Here is a 20,372-nt window from a genome sequence, read left to right on the forward strand (position 1 = left end):
ACTATTTACTGAATTTTGACGGTTTAAGTGAATTCGAAATAAAGAACATAAACTTAACTCAGTTTTTTGAAATTGAAAAAGCTGGAGAAATTTTTACGCTGTTAAGTTTTTCTTTAAAGAATATTAATGGGTAAAAAAGCCATGCTCTGCTTCTTCATATTAGCTTTTGTCATTGGGTGGATTCTCAGCTTTTGTCAATTTGTTTATTATCAATATATTCCATAAGCATAAAAATCTAATTTGATTATTACCAAATCCGAATAGTGCACCTTTCCTTTTTCTTAGTGGGGGAACTCCAAAGTCAAATCAGTGTTCACTCTATCCGTACGCTTCGATTCCAGTAAAAGGGGAGGCTATAGTTCATTTCATATGATTAATTGGGTAAATTTATAATTGTTTGAGCTTCTACATATTCACTAAGAAACTCTGGCTTAGGCAAAGAAGAGTTGAATAAGGATCCACATCTCTTCAACCATAGCAATGGCGTCTACAAAATCTTCTCCACTAACCATTCCCCTATTTTTGACATGATGATCTTGTTTCTTCAACCCATGGTGTCATCTGGGAATCATACATTCTTAATCAAAGAAGCAACTGTGCAGGATCTCCAACTTGCATTTGAGAAAAACCAACTCACATCAAGGCAACTTGTTGAGTTTTACATGGGGGAAATCCATAGACTTAATGAGCTCCTTAGAGCGGTGATGGAAGTTAACCCGGATGCTTTGTATCAAGCTAATGAGGCTGACAGAGCGCAAGGCTAAAGCACCTGGATCACTAAGTGGCCTGCATGGACTTCCTATTCTGCTTAAGGACAACATTGCAACCAAGGATAAGATGAACACCGCAGCTGGTTCACTTGCGCTGCTTAGATCCATTGTACCTTAAGATGCAGGTGTGGTATCCAAATTGAGGAAAGCTGGGGCTATAATTCTTGGCAAGGTCAGCTTGAGTGAGTGGCCTCATTTCAGGAACGGAAGTGTGCCTAGTGGCTGGTGTGCTCGGACTGGTCAAGAAAAGGTGAGCTAAAAGCTATCATTTTTTCATACAAATGAACTGACTCTTAGAATTGTAAATCAAAATATGATATAAAACTTAATGAACCATAAATCAGGTTGCATCATGTCAAATCATCAAGAGCAAAATGATAACAAAACTAGATGCGGAAGTGTACCTGAATCCACGAGTTCTTAGAAATTTTTCGGATATTTGAGATTTAATCTTTCAAATTAGCACACAAGAAATCTTGAAAAGGTGGCTCTCTTTTCTAAAGATGAGATATTATAAAAGTTACATTTGGTGTAATTTGAGGACTATAACTCTAATATATATAACTTTGGCATATTAGGCCTAATTTCGAATTAGCCTATCATTAATTAGAAATTGCTAATTAGAAATTAGTTACTAGAGTATCTACGCATATTTTATCTATACTTTATTTAATAATTAAAATCCAATAAACCTTAATCAAATTAGGTCACTTCTAGTTTAGGCTAACCTATCATGATAGTAAATAATAACATATAATCACCATGTGATGTCTATATTTTCTAACATCAACTTGTGATATTGGTAAGTGTAGAGTTGACTTACGATCAGTCAACATTTTATGCAACAACAATTTGACTCGCGAAACATAATTTCTTGCATACTTTTTGCTTATAATTTTACCACTGATTTCTTGGTCCTATTATCTCTTGGTCTGATTGTATGGGATTTCTCCAATTTGACTATATAGTTTAATTATATGGGACAGAATTGCATCTTGCAAGGCATAGTACCAGGTTCACTACATATTGTTCATAGTCATTAATGTGTTTATACTCCTGCCTATTAGCTTTGTGATCAATGCTACATTCATGCCAATTCAGTCTCAGTTAGATCAACTGTGAAGCTCTTACAGTTGATCTTTTCATTCTTTATGTTTTTTTTCTCTCATTCTCGATTACAAGAACGCAAGATTCCTTTGATAGATGTGTCTAAGGTTGTTAAGGTGAAGCCTTACAGATATCCTGTAGTCCAGAAGACTGAAATAGAGAAATTGGTACAAGAAATGTTGCAAGCTGGAATAATCAGAAACAACAACAGCCCATTTGCATCTCCTATGGTGATGGTAAAAAAGAAATATGGCAGTTGGAGGCTGTGTATTGACTACAGGCAGCTTAACTAACTGACCATCAAAGATAGATTCCCTATTCCTATTATTGAAGAGCTCTTGGATGAATTAGGGGCAATCAAATTTATTCTCCAAATTGGATTTGTGTTCAGGCTATCATTAGATTCGAATGTGGGAGCAGGATGTGTATAAAATAACTTTTAAAACTCATGCTGGGCATTATGAATTCTTGGTCATGCCATTTGGCTTGAACAATGCCCCCTCTAGTTTCCAATCACTGATGAATTCGGTCTTTCTATCCTTCTTGAGGAGATCAGCTCTTATTTTTTTATGATATACTCATGTACTCCCAAAAGTGGACTGACCATTTGACTTAGTTGCAAGAGGCGTTCCAACTGTTACGATCTAATCAACTTTATTCTAAGTAGTCTAAGTGCATTTTTGGAGCTATGGAGTATCTTGGACATGTTATCTCTCAAGGAGTTGTCAGTATAGATCGAACCAAGGTGGCTAGTGTTCTGGACTAGTCTTCCCTAAAGTTTATCAAGGAGTTGTGAGGCTTCATTGGTTTGTCTGGGTATTATAGACGGTTCATCAAGGGGTACGGATTATTGGCTAAGCTCCTCACTGCATTATTAAAAAAAGATGTTACTTGGCAATGGACGGTGTTAGAGTAAACTGCTTTTGATCAACTCAAAGCAGTTGTTTGTCAAGCTACAGTTCTTGCTTTACCAAATTTTCAGGAGCCTTTTTGTGTGGAGATGGATGCTAGTGGCCAAGGGGTTGGGGCTATTTTGCAACAGAATGGAAGGCTAGTGGCATACTTCAGAAAAGCGTTGGGAGTCAAGTATCAAGCTTTGTCCATCTATGACAAAAAGATGCTTGCAGTACTGTTAGCAGTTAAGAAGTGCCACCCCTATCTTGTTAGCAGGCATTTCTTCATCAAAACAGATCACCAGAGCTTAAAATTCCTTTCTGAATAGTAGGCTAGTACACCTTACCAGTAGAAGTGGGTTGTTAAGATGCTAGGATACGATTATTCGATCTCATATTACAAAGGGGCTCAGAATACAGTGGCAAATGCTTTGTCCAGGAAACCTCATAACCACACTCATCAATTGCTCCAATGTGAATGCAGTCTTGACTCTTCTTGGTCTGAGGTATAGGAATGCATTGTTGCTTCATATGCGATAGATAAGAAGCTACACCAGTTGTGTCAATATGTTCAAACACAACCCCAGTTGCATCCCAAATACTCGTGGCATGGTACATTCCTTCGCAGATTGAGCAAAATTGTGGTGGGAAATGATATCCAGCTTTAAAGACACATATTTGGTCTTTTCCATGACAGTGCTTTAGAAGGTCATTTTGGCATCCATGCCACTCGTCACAAGATATCTGCCTTGTTCAATTAAAAGGGTCTCTCTAAAGATGTTAAGCATTGGATGCGGGAGTGTGTAGTTTGCGAACGTTGCAAAGTTAATAACTCTACTTCATCTGGGATTTTGCAACCCTTACCTATAACAGATTGTGCTTGGACTATCATTAGCATGGATTTTATTAAGGGCCTGCCTTTTACACAGGGTAAATCACCCATTCTTGTAGTGATTGACTATTTGACCAAGTATGGTCACTTCATTACCTTGGTACTGCCTTCACCATAGCTCAAGAGTATCTTAACCACATTTATAAGTTGCAAGGGACACCTAAGTCGATCGTGTCTAATAGAGATAGAAATTTTTTTGAGTAACTTTTAGTAGGAACTGTTTCGATATTTGGGCACCAAACTGAAGATGTCCATTGCCTATCATCCACAAACTGATGGCCAGACAAAAATTCTTAAAAAATGTTTAGAAAGTTATTTGAGATGCATGACTGGTGAAAAACCTTCTACTTGGGCATCTTGGCTACCTTTGGCGGAGTGGTGGTACAATACCACCTACCATTCAGCTATTCAGACCACTCCTTATGAAGCTCTCTATGGGTAAGGTCCACCTCTTCATTTACCTTACTTGGCTGGTGCTTCTCCAGTAGCTACAGTAGATCGCACCTTGCAACATAAAGAAATTATGCGCAAGGCTTTGAAATTTCATCTCACTCAAGCTCAGGATCGGATGAAACAAATGGCAGACAAACATAGGTCGAAACGAGAATTTCAGGTGGGCTATTTGGTGTATTTGAAGCTACAACCATATCGACAACATTCTTTGCGCAAGTTCAAGAACAAGAAGATGTCACCTCGGTATTTTGGCACTTTTCCAATGGAGGCTCGTATGGGACAGGTTGCTTACAAACTGTGTTATCGCCTTCTGCTCGTATCCATTCTACTTTTCATGTCTCGTAATTGAAGAAGCATATTGGTTCTGCGGTGAGTGCCTTTACCTTGCCACCAGTAGGGTCTGATGGAGCTTTTCCTAAGACATCAATTTGAATCTTGGACAAACGCCTAGTCAAGCAAGGTAACCATGCTGCTATGGAGGTTCTCGTTGAGTGGGCGGACACCTTTCATGAGGATTCTACTTGGGAGAATTTGCATGATCTTCAATGTCGCTTTCCTATGTTTGATCTTTAAGTACAAGGATCTTGTTTCAAGGGAGGGGTATTTGTTATGGAATAGTTTCAACAGTCTTTTTCATTTTCATATTTTCATTGTTGCTATTATTTCTTTTGTTTTTAACGATGCATTTTACTCCTGTTCTTATTCTAGTTATATGGTGCGTTTTTAGCATTAGTTAAACGGTTCGTTTTGATGGAAAACCCTGTTATTAAAACAGTGTGTTTTAGTCCGTTGTTACTATTAGTGTTAATCCGTTATTGGGTTACCTTATATACCTGTAACTATAAGTCCAAAAACGATTATGAAAATTAAATCAGTATTTTTAGTATTCTCTTCTCTCTCAATTTCTTCTTCTTCTTCTCTCTATTTTTCTACTGTTCCAGATCCATTACGTGACATTGTTGCTGTTCATGATCTATGAAATTGGAAATGGGATTTTATTTCTTTTTGATAACATAATTGAGCATTACCTTAGGGATTATGTTTTATGTCAAAGATCTGGTTATGTTTCTTCAAAATTGTGTTTTGTTATAAAATTTAAAATTTAAAATTCAAAATTCAAAATTCAAAATTTTTTTGTTTAATGCCATGGAAAATTAGATTTTGTTTTTGAAATATTGAACAAACCATTTCATTTTATGAACACAATTTTCTCTATATTTTCTTTCAAAATTTCTCTCAAATCTTTCAATGACTTTTTAAGCTTTTGATTATTATCAATCAATCTAGAAAATTTTATTTCTAGCAAAATTTTCTATGTTTTTAATATCAAAACATGATTTTCCATTTTTTTCTATTTTTGTAAGAATATGGAAAAGAAGGGAGATTGATTTCTTGATTGTTCTTGACTTTGATTTCTAGAAAATCCAACTAGGCTGTTAGAATTAAGTGACCTGAATCCTTATTTAAATAAAATACAGTGGTAAAATAAAATAAAAGAAGAATCCATATAGAATTACACTTCTTTTATTTTATTTTAGAATAAGGTTTTTTAAGCCTTATTAAATTGCATATATTGGATATTTATTAGAATAAGGTGTTTCAGTCTTACTAGAATATGGCTTTACAAGCCTATAAATAGATATAGTCTATTCCTCTTGTAATTAATTCGAATTTGACATAGTGAATTTTCTTCTCCTCTGCCCGTGGTTTTTCCCGAAAGGGTTTCCACGTAAAAATCTGTGTGTTCTTTATTTTATTTTTATTTTATTTTTTTAAAACATAGGCAATTATGATGTAACTTAATTTAATGATTTTCTATCCATGAAACTTAATTTTCTAATGATTTCCTCATTTTTACAACTACGCTCATGTTCGTTGGGTTAGAGAAAGTCGAGATTTCTAAGATTTCTTGTTGTTTTTCAGGTTAGATTACCGTGCTAATGAGATTTCTTGTTGTCTAAGTGAGGAAAAGTTGAGTTTTCAACAAAGAATTCAATGTTTTTAGGTTAGTTTTAAGTTCTTAAGTATGAATATAAGGTTAGATTTGAGTTATGGTAAGTTTTGATTTTAATTCTTGAAAGTGGGCATTGAAGTGAGAAAGTGTATCGCTAAATCACATTGCATGATTTTTTTTTAATTTTAAAGGTTTTGATAGTTGTGATTTTGTTGATCTATTCTAACATGATTGAACTATGTGAAACACTTGCATCTTCCATTACCACAGAATTGACAGTTAATTGCTCAAGTCTTGCATGGACTGCAATGAGCACAACATTCATTTTTAGTTCTTATTTAAATGTTTTAAACATGTAGCTAAAGTTTGTTAAGTTACAGTTAGTCTAAAGTAGAAATAATGGTTCAACAGGCCTAATTCACTAGATTTCTTTACCAAACTTCCACCTTTGTTCGCATGGTCTGGTAACTTTCATAAGTGGAAAAGCCATTTTGAGAGTAAAAAGATACATAGTTTGTACTTACAGATACATTTTAAACTGGGCAGTGGGTTCTTCTAATTCAAAATATAGCAGTAGCATAACATTTTTGCTTCTGTCATGTTTTATTTTTTTCTACCTTGAAATTAAGTTAATTCCATGAGTTAATTCATCAGGGCCACAGGTTTCCTGTCTTTGTTAACGGTGGATGGATCTGTTTCCTAAACCTTAATTAAAGCCATCTTGAGATATCAGTTTAAATAAATGAACAAAAATGTTCTTTTATTAGGTCTGTTTACATTGTTTACACAGTGCTTGGAGATGTTCAGCGTCTATGTTGTTGGAAAAGATGAGTATGATGAACTTGCATGTAAGTATAGCTTGCCCTCTTTACATTTACAATCTTATTTTGTGAGATTTAATAAAGCAACAAAACTTGAAACCTGACTAAAGTATGCAGTTGTCATGTTGTTTGAGGTGAGAGAGCTTGAATGGCTCATAGGTTCTTTGAAAGAATTGTTCTAAATGATTTGATAATAAAAAGCACTGGATTTTCTGTATTGTGACTTGCACATATGTCTGTGCTCTTAGTTACATAAGCTTCTCTATGATGTTTAACATTGCTTGCTTATAGTGCGACCCATTCTTATGGTCTATTAATTAAAATAAATATTGCTTCTTCTTTTTTTAATCTTTTGAAATGTAATTTATCACTCCACAGAATTAAAAAGAAAAGAAAGTTAACACCAATAATTGTAGTGCATTCGAAAGGGAATCAAATATATCATCTAACATGGTGCATTAGGTTACATACTTGAATTTTATTACTAATTTACTTCCTGAATGGTTTTGCTATAGTGGCAGAGGTGATCTTTGTTATAACCTCAGCTGTAAAGGATGTATGTGTGAAGCCTGTTAACCTATCAGAAAAAGATAGAATATTCATTAAGATGAATACAGTTTTACAAGCCAATTACTTTGAGTAGGGATAGCACATGCTTTTATACAACTAAGCACACTATCTTTAGAAACTATACTAACTGATTAACTGCTAACTAACTGGTAACTAATAGATAACAGACTAACTGACTTTATTAGTTACTTTAACATTCTCCCGGTTCTTTTAGCTTTTTGAAATCAGCATCACTTGCAACAACTTGAAGAGCATGTCTAAACGAGGCAAACTGTTTGGGAGTGATGGGTTTTGTGAGTACATCAAAAACTTGATTAGCTAATGGAACAAAGTTGACTTGCAGAGTACCATTAAGGACTTTCTCACGAACAAAATGATGGTCAATCTCAACATGTTTTACCTTTGCATGATGAGTGAGATTTGCAGCCATTGAAATTCTAGAAGTAATATCACACTAGACTACTGGTGACTGAACCACTAGCATGCCAATTTCCCCTAACAACTGTTTAACCCACAACTACTCAGATACATAATTGGCTAAGTTGCGGTATTCTACTTCAGATGAGGACTTGGACACTACTACTTGCTTCTTGGAGCACCAGCCTACAAGATTTGGTGCTAAGTAGATGACATATCTTGTGGTGGATAGTCGATCTTCAATAGATGAGGCCCAGTCAGCATCAAAATAGCAAAATAACTTGAACTAACCTTTTGAGAAGTAAAAGTCATGCTCTATAATTCCAATTAGATACCATAACACTCATTTAGCAGCCTTCCAATGAGTGTCACTAGGCGAGTACATGTACTAACTGAGTTTGTTAACACAAAACAATAAATCAAGACGTGTAATACTGATATACTGAAGCATTCTAACTACAATTCGATACAAAAGGCCACCAGCAAAGGGTGGACTGCCATCGGAGGCAACCAGTTTGGGAGTGCTAACCATGGGTGTAGACGTAGCTGCTGCCCTTATCATTCTAGTTTTGTGAAGTATCTCCAGGACATATTTTTTCTGACTGAGTAACAACCCTTGAGGTGTGTGCCGGACCTCAATACCTAAGAAAAAGTTGAGTCTGCCCATGTCTTTAAGGGAAAACTTATTGTGAAGTTGCAGTACCACATTGTCTATATCATTACTGGAATTGTCAGTAATAATTATGTCATCCACATAAGCCATAAGCAACAAGTAGTTTCCTGAGGATGCTCGAATGAACAAAGAGGGATTAGCTTTTGATGCATGAAATCCAAGTTCATCAATTAGATATTGTTTGAGTGTGTGAAACCACACACGAGGAGCTTGGCATAGACCATACAGAGCTTTGTTCACCTTGTAGACAAGCTTCTGCCCATAGTGACCTGATACTTCAAATCGAGGTGGTTGATACATGTATATTTCCTCGGTCAACTCCCCATTTAGAAATGCATTATTGACATCAATTTGTCATAATGACCACCTCTTCATGACTGCAATAGCAAGGACAGTCTGAATGGTTACTGCTCGAACTACTGGGCTGAAAGTGTCTCGAAAATTAAATCCTGTGTGCTGAGAAAACCCTTTTGCAACCAATCAAGCTTTGTACCTTTCCACAGTCCCATCAGCATTCTTTTTCACCTTAAATAACCATTTGCAGCCTATTTCCCTGCGATTGATAAAGAGAGAGCAAATACTCCAGGTATTATTGTGAAGGAGAGCCTGTAACTCATTGTATACTGTAGCTTTCCAAAATTCATGGCGCATTGCTTCGTGGATGTTAGCAGGAGTTTTAGTAGAGAGACAAAATATTGTGCTCATGTATGCCTTTGGTTTGAAGATACCAACTTTGATACATGTGATCATAACATGGGAATTAAGGGGAACAGTTGGTGGGGGTTGGAGCTAGTCAAGTGTACTAGCACTAGGTGGTCTAGACATAGAGTTAGTAGAAAGAGAGTGTACTAGACTAGGTGACCTGGACAGAGGGACAACAAGAAAAGGTTGGAATTGAGTAGTAGTTGAAGGAACAGACGATGAATGAGTATGCGACTTGTGGCCTGAGGATAAGACAAGTAGTTTAGAACTAGATTGTGGAGAAGGCATGGATGGAGTAGTGGTGGAGCTGGTAGTTTTAAAGGGAAACACTGTTTCATGAAATGTAACATGGTATGAGATATACAGTCTACCATCATTGGCCTAACAATGGTACCATTTGTGTAATGGGGAGTACCCTAAGAAAGTACATGGGGGTTGATCGAAACTGGAGTTTGTGAGTGTTGTATGGTCTAAGGTTTGGGAAACATAAGCAGCTAAAGACTCTAAGAAAGAAGTAGCATGGTTTAACCTGAAAGATTTTTTCATATAGCGATATATTGCTTAAGAGAAAAGAAGGCAACCTGTTGATTAGGTATATAGCACTGTTGAAGGCATCATTCTAGTAGGTTAAGGGCATAGATGCATAAGCCAACATGGAAAGACCAGCTTCAACTATCTGTCATTGCTTGCGTTCAACTAAACCATTTTATGCTGAGGTATATGGACATGTAAATATCTGTATGATCCCTTGTTGAGATAAATACAATTTCAATAGTTGAAACTCGCCCCTCATCTATTTGTAAAGCTTGAAGCTTGAAACCAAGAGCTTTTTCAGCTTGCTTATGGAACTGTGGAAAGTAGTAAGAACCTCTGATTTTTTCCATAGGAAATAAACCCATATGTATCTGGTGTATTCATCTGTGATAGAAACATAATAGCAAAATCCATTAGAAGGGACCGGAGCTGGTCCTCAAACATCAGCAACTACCAGCTAAAGAGTTGTAGAATACTCAGACAATGATTTAGAGAATGACAAGTTATGTTCTTTTCCTAGGTGATAAGCAACACAATTAAGGGATTCTCTATTGGCACCAAATGGTATATTATGATATAGTAGAGCCTTGGTTAGAGTATCTTCACAAGGATACCCCAGCCTAGAGTGCCATACACTTAAAGGAACAGATGTACTAGTTGTAAAACAATGAGTTGTGCCAGAAGAGTAGTCATTCTTGGAAGATTCCTTTAAATGTACTTTGTACAGCCCATGATACACCGAGCCTCGAAGAAGAACCTAATTGGTCTTTAGATCACGAACTTGACATTATGTAGGAAAAAACTCAAATATCACCTGGTTATCTTTTGTAAATTTGGACATAGATAACAGGTTTTTGGTTATACCAGGTACAAACAACAGATATCTCATGTATAACGATCGTGTTCTAGTGAGCAAAAAGGATTGACCAGTAGATATAACAGGGAGTGTAGTACTATTACCAACATACACTTTACCTGGACCATTGTAGGAAGGACTATCTCCTAGTGAAGCAGCCGAATGTGTTAGATGGTGTGTCGCGGCAGAGTTAGGATACCAAGCATTCTCACCAACTGTCTCAAGAGTTACAAAATAAGATTAAGGATGTGAGTTGGTAGGAGTGGGTGCACTGACATGTTGTGGGGAATTGACAGAAAAGGGATTAGGCTCCGTTTGTTTTCCAGTAAAATGATTTTCGGAAAATGATTTATTTTTCTGAAAATGATTTACTTTTCTAGTGTTTGAATGAATCCGTGTAAAATAATTTTTGTTGTTTGGCAGATTTCCTAAAAAATTTTTCGGAAAAGCTATTTTTACATATATTAATAAATTTTTATTTTAAATTGTTTTTACATATATTGCAATGATTTATTTATAAATAAATAAATCAAATTAAATATATAATAATACTCAATTATTAAGCTAGAATATACATTAGAAAATAAAAGGGAGAAGAACAATGCAAAATGTAAAATATTTAAAATTAACCTATGCTGTCAAAGCACAAAAAACTATTACTGCACTTCGACGCGTGTCCTGTAAGACAGAGCTTTGAAAATTCCATAAACCATAAATTCATATATCTTGGACTAGCTTTAATTTATGAATTCTGGCAAATAGATCCATAATTCCAAATCCATAAAGAGAAAAAAAGCTGGCAAATAGATCCATAATTCCAAATACATAAAGAGAAAAAAAGCATGTATAAATAAGTTTGACATAAGTACAGAACTATCCATTCTTTTTTCAAATCTCTTTAATGAAATATTTACAATACCCTTTTTCTCAATGTCTGTGCACCTTAATGCATGTTATTTCAAATTTTGTCATCAGTAACTCAATGCAGCATTGCTAGTTCCAAATAACTTTAAAACTAAAACCAGTCGTTGGCTAGTAACTGAAACAGCCTATGGCCACCATGTAGAACGTGCAATGTCGAGCCTTGAGTTGGTCATCAATGCTAAAGGGAAGAGCTGCCAATCACATCTGCTGTGGTTTTGATAGCAGAGGAAGGGGGATAGTGCTATACGGAACGACCTTATCAGTTGTGTTATAAAGATATAGCTGCGAACAGTACGGATGGTCCTCCAAAGCTGCATCAACCACCACTCTAAGCTTTCTGCAGTAGGAACCACAAGTTGTTTATCACAAGCACAAGATTTGATTGCATTCGGAGAGAGAAAATAGCATGGCATGTATGTGTTCATTTAACATTAATGTGGGAAGCAAAATAGGATCATAAAAAGAAAACCTACCATTCCACTTTCGGCGTATTTAGAACAGATTTAAAGAAGTTTTCCATAGAAGCTAGCACTACAGCTTCAACCATTTAAGGTTCCACTTTCTATAATGTGGAATCGGTCCCTCCATTTTAGATCCATTCTTTGAGTTGAGTTTCTTCAATATAGCAACAACAAAACCAGCTGCCCAAGCCTGCAAAGGATGAGCCCTTTTCACCTTGTTGGAAAGCATACATAAGAAAACGTGCACAAAACAGATAAAACATGACATCCAAGCTCATAATCAAAGAAAAATTTAGAAGAGTTTTATGAAAATCAAAATAGTATGAATAAAGTTATTTAGAAGTTGAATTTGAACATCAAGACTATAGAAACTTCATCTGCTTCACAAATCAATACATATAATGTGCATTCTAAAGTCTTTTCTACAGCTAATAAAATAAAGCATGACAGAAGTATTTCAACTTTGATCATACATTTAGAGCAGTGCTACTGAAGTGATAGAAATTTTCAAATGTTTCCAGAACCTGGACTCGTACTCAATTCTTTTTTATCAAAGGCCAAGATTAGTATCTTATTGATTTCACTGTGTTTTATTCAAGAGCAGACCTTTAGTGATATAAGCTAAAGAACTCTATTCATAATTTGATATAAAACATTCATTTCAAAACTCAAAAGTGTACTGTGAACTGTAATCAATCATCTAAGAACATTAAGAACATCATAAATAAGAACCTTAGGATTGAAAGGGTCAGTTAATCCTTAATAAAAAATTACTCCTTTTATCATCTCTTTCAACCCCTCTCTTCTCTGAATATGCTCAATGGCTGAACCGTATCTGCCAAATAATGCCAGAATTTACTTTCCCATGTGCAAAATTCCAAAATCAAAGACTTTAGTCATACCAGAAAAAAGAAAAAAAAGGAACTTACACGAGCCAGCCAGTGTTGCTAAAATTAGGGAAAATGAAGCACCTTTCGCGACCATCGTCCTCTTTCTTCGAACCCCAGGTGGCCAACCCATTAGCCAATTCAGCTATCTATCGGTCAAACATTGAAACCGGATCTAAGCATAGTAAATCCTTAAGTTCTATTTAAGTGTTTTTTTGTAGCCCTAAGCCATCCAAAAGAACAATGGTTATGACTTTGTCTTTGTTCCCCAGAGCCTTAACTTGTTCACCACCATCGATCTTAATCTCCAAAGCTTTGTTCCAACCCAAATATGTGCCGTTGGCAATTGACTCGATAAATGTGTTGGAAGAAGAATAAACGGAGGAAAAATAAGAAGTAAAGGAATTAGCCGACAGTCTTACAAAAGGATTGTTTTGGAAGCTCTAAGGGAGCTTTAGAAAAAGGGTTCTTGCGAATCGAGTTGGACATGGTTGTGCTGATGTTCTTTTTGTGATGATGGATGGAAAACAGGGAGATGTTCATGTAATGGCTTCTTCAACATTGAAAATAGATCTTGTAACACCCCAAACCCGACCTAGACGTTACGGCCGAATTTAGTATGTCACATGGAGATGTTTCAAAACATGTGTTTATCTAAATTCTTTGTTTAGTGTTTAGCAAAAATATATTCTCGTTTTAAGTTAAAGTGAATGGAAGCTGTGCACCAGGTAGGAAGCCAGAAAAGAGGAGGTGAGTCTTATTAGACTGCTTAAGTACCAAGCTCTTCCCGGATCCAATCCTAGACATGCACACATCCATTACCACACTTTAAGCAGGTTACGTGTCTACGAACATTAAATCAAATTTAAATCGGCTTAAAATATTTATTTTCTTGGAGAAAAAACATTTACGTGGCGAAAACTTTATGCGTCATCGTGATCTTTTGGAAAACAAGTAGTTTTTATAAAAACGAACCCTAGTGTTAACCAGTTTAATAATCCCCAAAATAAAATTAATTCAAAAGAGCGGCCTTATTACAACTTTAAGCATAACAAAAATAATCCAAATTAAATGCTAAACTTATTAAACCCGGCAATCAATCTTCATGGCCACTCTGAATCCCGCCCAACTCCAAGTCCACCAACTAGGGCTCACCTGCAAGGATGGAAGAGGAAGCGGTGAGTTTGGGAAACTCAGTGCATATAGAAACCCATCCAAAGCCCAAATCAGCTCGAGCCCATTGGGCCTAAGCCCTACTCAGATAACAGTACACAGTGGACTGAAGCCCTTTTCAGAATACAGTAGCAAGGCCTTAGCCCCTTTTTACATAACAGTGTGGCCCATAGGCCCAGTTCAGTAACATAAGTAACAACAGTAGTAATGAATGCAAGCCCAACTGGGGAGACTACTCAACCCACCGACCGCTACACTGCCCCCGTACCAGTCCTACACTCCATGTGGGGAAAATCTCAACCCACCCAGCCCTACACTCCACAGTTGCAGCAACGCTGCTCAAATATCAGTAAGTTGAGGCAAAGCCTCCAGTATGTGGATGCACCACTTTCAATACTTCCTCCATCAATACCCCAATCCCATGCAACAGATATTAATAAAAGCAGATCATGTAAAATACAGTATTAATCAATCATGCAGTTTAGCCAATTTAAACCCTAGGGGTATTTCAGTAATTATGCTCTTTAGGGGTAATTTCGTAACTTACGCAACTACACAAGCTATTTCAGTAATTTTTAGCAGTTTTATGCAATTTGGTTCCACCATCTAACTAACAAGCTAATTTGCCCATCTCTTACCCATATTGGTCCGTAAGCCCATTGGGCCCAGTTTCGGCCGATCGAGGCCCTTTTTCTGAAGTACGTTAAAACGTCACACGAATTCACTTAACACCTTCCGGTGCTAGATCTAACAATTACTCTATGTCTTGAGAGCATTCGCATACTCACAAGCTCATGAAATGCTGGAATTTCAGCATTTCGGCTTTTACCGAATTGAACTAAGAAAGGGTGTTCGGTACACACCTGATTCGCGACGACTGCTACTGAGATCTCTTCCGATGTCCTACAATTGATTAGCACAATTCTTATTTACAACCCATAATCACTAAACCCACAACCTACTTATCCATGATCGAACCATGTCCCTAAAAGCCTTTGAAACCTTACCTTTTTGCCAAAATCGATAGCTAGCTCCGAATCCTATTGCTCCAACAACCCACGCCTTCATTCCAACAGTTAAGAAGACACTAATCATTGACAGAAAACGTCAGTTAAAAACCCTTAGAGCCACATGCCCAAACCGACAGCCTCCCTAGATTTTAGGGACTTCAGCTTTTCCTAACTTTGTAAAATATGACCAAATCTGAGATGATGAACACTTACCCCTTACTCCTTTTTGATCTCCACGCAATCTGATACAGATTTATCTTTCAAACGATGGCAGAACTCGACTCCCGGAGTTTTGAAGTTTCGGCTATAAGCCCCCAAATCTATGGTTTTTCGGCTTTTGGGTGATGAAGAAGATGACAATATGAAACTATAACCTGGATGTAGAATTGCCGACAGGTCTCTAGAGTTTAGAAAAAAATAATCGTTGATTAATGGAAACACAATGTTAAAGGGTTTGGCTTTGAAGAAATCGGTACCTGTAATGTGTGTTCAAGATTTCGGCTTTTATGGATTCGACAAAAGTATCGATGAACAGCAGAATTGATGAATGGTTTTGAAGAAGAAAAAAATAGAAAAAGAAGGATAGGGGAGGTGGTAGTTTTGGCTAGAGAGGAAGAAGAGAGAAAATAAAAAACCTTGTGATGTCTGAGCAGAAAAGAACGGCACCACTCAATACCCTAGGTGCCGAAATACTAACCTCATAAACCTCTGCCGATTTTTCCCTCTTCAATTCCCAAAATTCGGCCAACTCCTAACCTCTCTCCTAATCCCTTAAATCTCTCCCCTTATCCCTCCTTAATCCAACCGTTTAGACTGATTCAAACTCTCTTCTAGCGGAATCCACCTGGACTCCAACACTTACCCCTCCAGTACTTAAAAATAAATGCATCTATTTGTCAACACTGGGAATTGATCCCATGCCTTCCCCAATGCTCCACACGCCACCTTTTTAGGAGCTTAGTGGCGTCACCCTTGCCACTCTACTAAGGCTCTTTTTGTGATGCAATTGCCCATATCTCTATACAAGGGCCATCTAGCCAGAACCCCTAACTCCTAAGTCCAAAAATTCAAAAAATTTCAACCAGGTTTTGGCCAAAACATGGGCCTTCTATAAGCCTATTTACCTACTCAAAATATTAATTTCACATCCAAATACAAAATTTTAAAATCTTTACAAAATATTGAAAACCGCGAATAAATCCGAAAATCAGGATGTTACAACTCTACTCTCCTTAAAGAAATTTCGACCTCGAAATTTTACCTTATTAGAACAGTTGAGGGTACTGTTGACGCATAGCCTCATCAGTCTCCCAAGTAGCTTCCTCTTTGCTATGGTTCCTCCAAAGTACTTACACTAGTGGAACTGATTTCCTCCTCAACACCTTGACGTCACGATCAAGTATTTGCACAGGTTCCTCTTCGAAGGTTAAATCTGACTGTACTTCGATTTCTGCAACTGGTATGATATGAGTTGGGTCAGATCGATACCTCCTCAGCATGGATACATGAAAAACGTCGTGGATACGGTGCAGTTCTGGTGGTAACTCAAGCTGATAAGCCACTGGTCCAACCCGCTTAACAATTCGGTAAGGCCCAATAAACCGTGGGCTCAACTTACCCTTCTTACCAAATCTCAAAATTTTCTTCCAAGGGGAAACCTTCAAGAAAACCATATCCCCAACAGTGAACTCAATCGCTTTGCGCTTCAGATCCGCATACGATTTCTATCTATCGGATGCCTCTTTTAACCGATCCCTTATTAGCCTAACCTTGCTTTCAGTGTCTGCCACCAATTCCGGTCCAAGCACTCGTCGTTCACCCAACTCTGTCCAACACGTCGGCGTACGACATCTTCGCCCATAAAGCACTTCATATGGTGCCATCTGAATACTTTCTTGATAGCTGTTATTGTAGGCAAACTCCGCCAATGGCAAGTAGTCCTCTCAACTTCCACGAAAATCAATGATACAACCTCTCAACATATCCTCCAGAACCTGAATAACCCTTTCTGACTGTCCATCTGTCTGTGGGTGAAAAGCGGTACTAAAATCCAATCGTGTACCCAACGCTTCCTGCAACTTCCGCCAAAACCGAGATGTAAACCTAGGGTCTCGATCAAAAATTATAGACACTAGCACCCCATGCAGTCGCACTACCTCCGCCACATATAACTTGGCCAACTTTTGCAGTGAGTAGTCGGTACGAACAGGTATGAAATGAGCAGATTTTGTTAACCTACCCACAACTACCCACACCGAATCTTTCTTGGTGAGCGTCAAAGGTAACCCACTCACAAAGTCCATTGTTACTCTTTTCCACTTCCATAGCGGAATTTTCATAGGTTGCAGTAATCCCGAAGGCAATTGGTGCTCAGCCTTAACCTGCTGGCACGTCAGACATTTCCCAACAAATTCAGTCACCTCTCGTTTTAATCCGGGCCACCAGTACACCTCTCGCAAGTTTCGATATAACTTATTCCCCCCAGGATGCATGGCACAGAGTCCACCATGAGCCTCTTTTAGAATTAACTGCCTCAATTCAGGGTCCTTTAGAATACAAACCCTTCCATGAAAGTACAGAACTCCTTCAGTGTTCAACCCAAAATCCTCGTTCTCACCACTCTTAACTTGCTGGAACCGAAGAGCTAATGAATCGTCCTTCAACTGTTTTTCCTTAATCTGCGCAGTCCAAGTAGGCCTTACTTGCAGTTCTGCCAACAAGCTTCCATCGTCGTACAGACTTAATCGTGCGAACAAGGCTCTCAAATCAGTAACAACCCTTCGACTCAACGCATCCGCCACCACATTAGCCTTTCCTGGGTGGTACTCTATCGAAAAGTCGTAGTCTTTAAGCAACTCCAGCCATCTTCGTTGCCTAAGGTTCAACTCCTTCTGAGTCAACAGATAATTTAAGCTCTTATGATCTGTGTATATGATGCACTTTTCCCCATATAAGTAGTGTCTCTAAATTTTTAACGCAAAAATCACCGTTGCTAGCTCCAAATCATGCGTAGGGTAATTTACCTCATGAGCCTTAAGCTGTCGCGATGCATAAGCGACCACCTTGCCCTCTTGCATCAGTACGCAACCTAACCCCACATGCGACGCATCGCTGTATACAGTAAAGTCCTTCCCAGACATTGGTTGAATCAACACTGGCGCTTCGGTCAATACCTTTTTCAACCGATCAAAAGCTTTTTGCTGTTTCTCAGTCCAGACAAATGGTACTCCTTTCCTTATGAGTTTTGTCAAGGGTGCCGCCATTACCGAGAAACCCTCTACAAACCTTCTGTAGTAACCTGCTAACCCTAGAAAACTCTGAATTTCCGATACTGACCTAGGTGGCTTCCATTCCAGAATCGCTTCAATTTTACGAGGATCCACCTTAATCCCCTCGGCAGAGACCACATGCCCTAGGAAGGTTACCTCCTTCAACCAGAATTCACACTTGCCGAATTTCGCATAGAGCTCATTTTCCCTTAACACTTGCAACACAATACGGAGATGCTCATCATGCTTCGCCTCCGTTTCAGAGTATACCAGGATATTGTCGATAAAGACGACTACGAACCGATCCAAGTAAGGTTGGAATACTCGATTCATCAGATTCATAAAAGCTGCAGGTGCGTTCGTCAGCCCAAACGGCATGACCATAAACTTATAATGTCCATATCGAGTTCGTAATGCTATTTTATGAATATCCCCTTCTTTTACCCTTAGCTGATGGTATCCAGAACGAAGATCGATTTTGGAGAATACCGAAGCTCCCCTCAGTTGATCGAACAGATCATCAATCCTTGGTAGTGGATACTTATTCTTAATCGTCAGTTTGTTCAACTGGCGATAATCGATGCACATGCGCATCGTTCCGTCCTTTTTCTTCACAAACAGGACCGGTGCTCCCCAAGGAGACACACTAGGCCTAATGAAGCCTCTATCTAACAACTCTTGAATTTGAGCCTTCAGTTCCACTAACTCCTTCGGTGCCATCCTATAGGGTGAAATAGATACTGGAGCTGTTCCCGGCAACAAATCGATTCCAAACTCAACTTCCCGATTCGGAGGTAATCCAGGAAGCTCTTCCGGAAAAACATCCCGGAATTCCCTAACAGTTCTGATGGTCTCCACAGTTAGATCCTCAGTTTCAGCTTGGCTTACCAAAGCCAGATATGCCTCACATCCCTTGCGCATCAGTTTCTTAGCCCTCAACGCCGATACTACATTGGATAAGTAATCCCTTCATTCTCCAATAATCATTACCTCTTCATCATTGACAGTCCTTAACACTATCCTCTTAGCTGCACAATCCAATGTTGCCTTATGCTTGGTCAACCAATCCATCCCTAGTATCAAATCGAATTCTTCAAGCGGTAACTCCATCAAATCCCCACAGAAAACCCCGCCTTGAATCTCCAAAGGCACCTCCTTGAAGAGTTTCTCTACCTTAACCAAATGACCTAAAGGACTTACCACAGACACCCCACATACAGTCTCCTCGAAGTGCACACCCAGTGCCCCAGAAATGTTATATGCCACATATGAATGGGTTGATCCCACATCAATCAGAGCAGTATAAGGTACACCATATATGAAAAACGTACTAGTTATGACATCAGGTGCGTCACCCTCCTCGCGGTGACGAGCAGCATACACCAAAGTTGGCTGACGAGCATCCGCGTTACCGATACCCCTGCCAGGTGCCCCACGTCCACGGCCATTACCACCACGACCTTGTCACGACCTCTTGGCAGCGGCGGTCCATCCCTCACAGGTTGAGCCGGTTGCACAGCCCCTTGTTCGGCCACCTGAGCTTGAGTGGCCCTCCTAGGACAATCCTTAATCCTATACTCCTTAGACCCATAACGAAGACAAGCCCCAGAACGCTTCCAGCACTCTCCTTGATACATTCTGCCGTAATCCCCACATACTTGCTGTCTACCTGTGTTCACCGGAACTGCTCGAACCGGTTCCTCCATCCTAGCTCTCTTAACATTTCGATTTGCAGCACCCGCTGGTCCAGCATCCCTCCTGAACTGATTTTGATCCCTATAACGATTCTTCCGTTCGGTTTGTTTCACCTCCTCGGCTATCTTAGCCTTCTCTACCAGTGCAGTGAAATCTCGCTCTCTCTGCAGAGCTATGAGCACCCTTAACTCATCTTTGAGGCCATCCTTAAAACGAACGCTGCGCTCGTATTCGGTGGAAACGATGCCATTAGCATACCGACTCAATCGTAGAAACTCCACCTCATATTCAGCAATGGTCTTATTTCCCTG

The 20,372-nt window shown here is 38.5% G+C and overlaps 1 protein-coding gene across 1 annotated transcript; it reads left to right on the forward strand.

Annotated features, from left to right (window-relative positions):
• Nucleotides 1-551: 551 nt before the first annotated feature.
• On the forward strand, nucleotides 552-3,099 carry LOC121216882 (uncharacterized). Its single transcript, XM_041092389.1, has 4 exons — nucleotides 552-759; nucleotides 896-1,020; nucleotides 1,838-2,113; nucleotides 2,860-3,099. The coding sequence occupies exons 1-4, from the start codon at nucleotides 552-554 to the stop codon at nucleotides 3,097-3,099; spliced, it is 849 nt and encodes a 282-aa protein (XP_040948323.1).
• Nucleotides 3,100-20,372: the final 17,273 nt, after the last annotated feature.

This window comes from Gossypium hirsutum, chromosome A01, assembly GCF_007990345.1.
Source record: "Gossypium hirsutum isolate 1008001.06 chromosome A01, Gossypium_hirsutum_v2.1, whole genome shotgun sequence".
NCBI classification, from domain to species: Eukaryota; Viridiplantae; Streptophyta; class Magnoliopsida; order Malvales; family Malvaceae; genus Gossypium; species Gossypium hirsutum.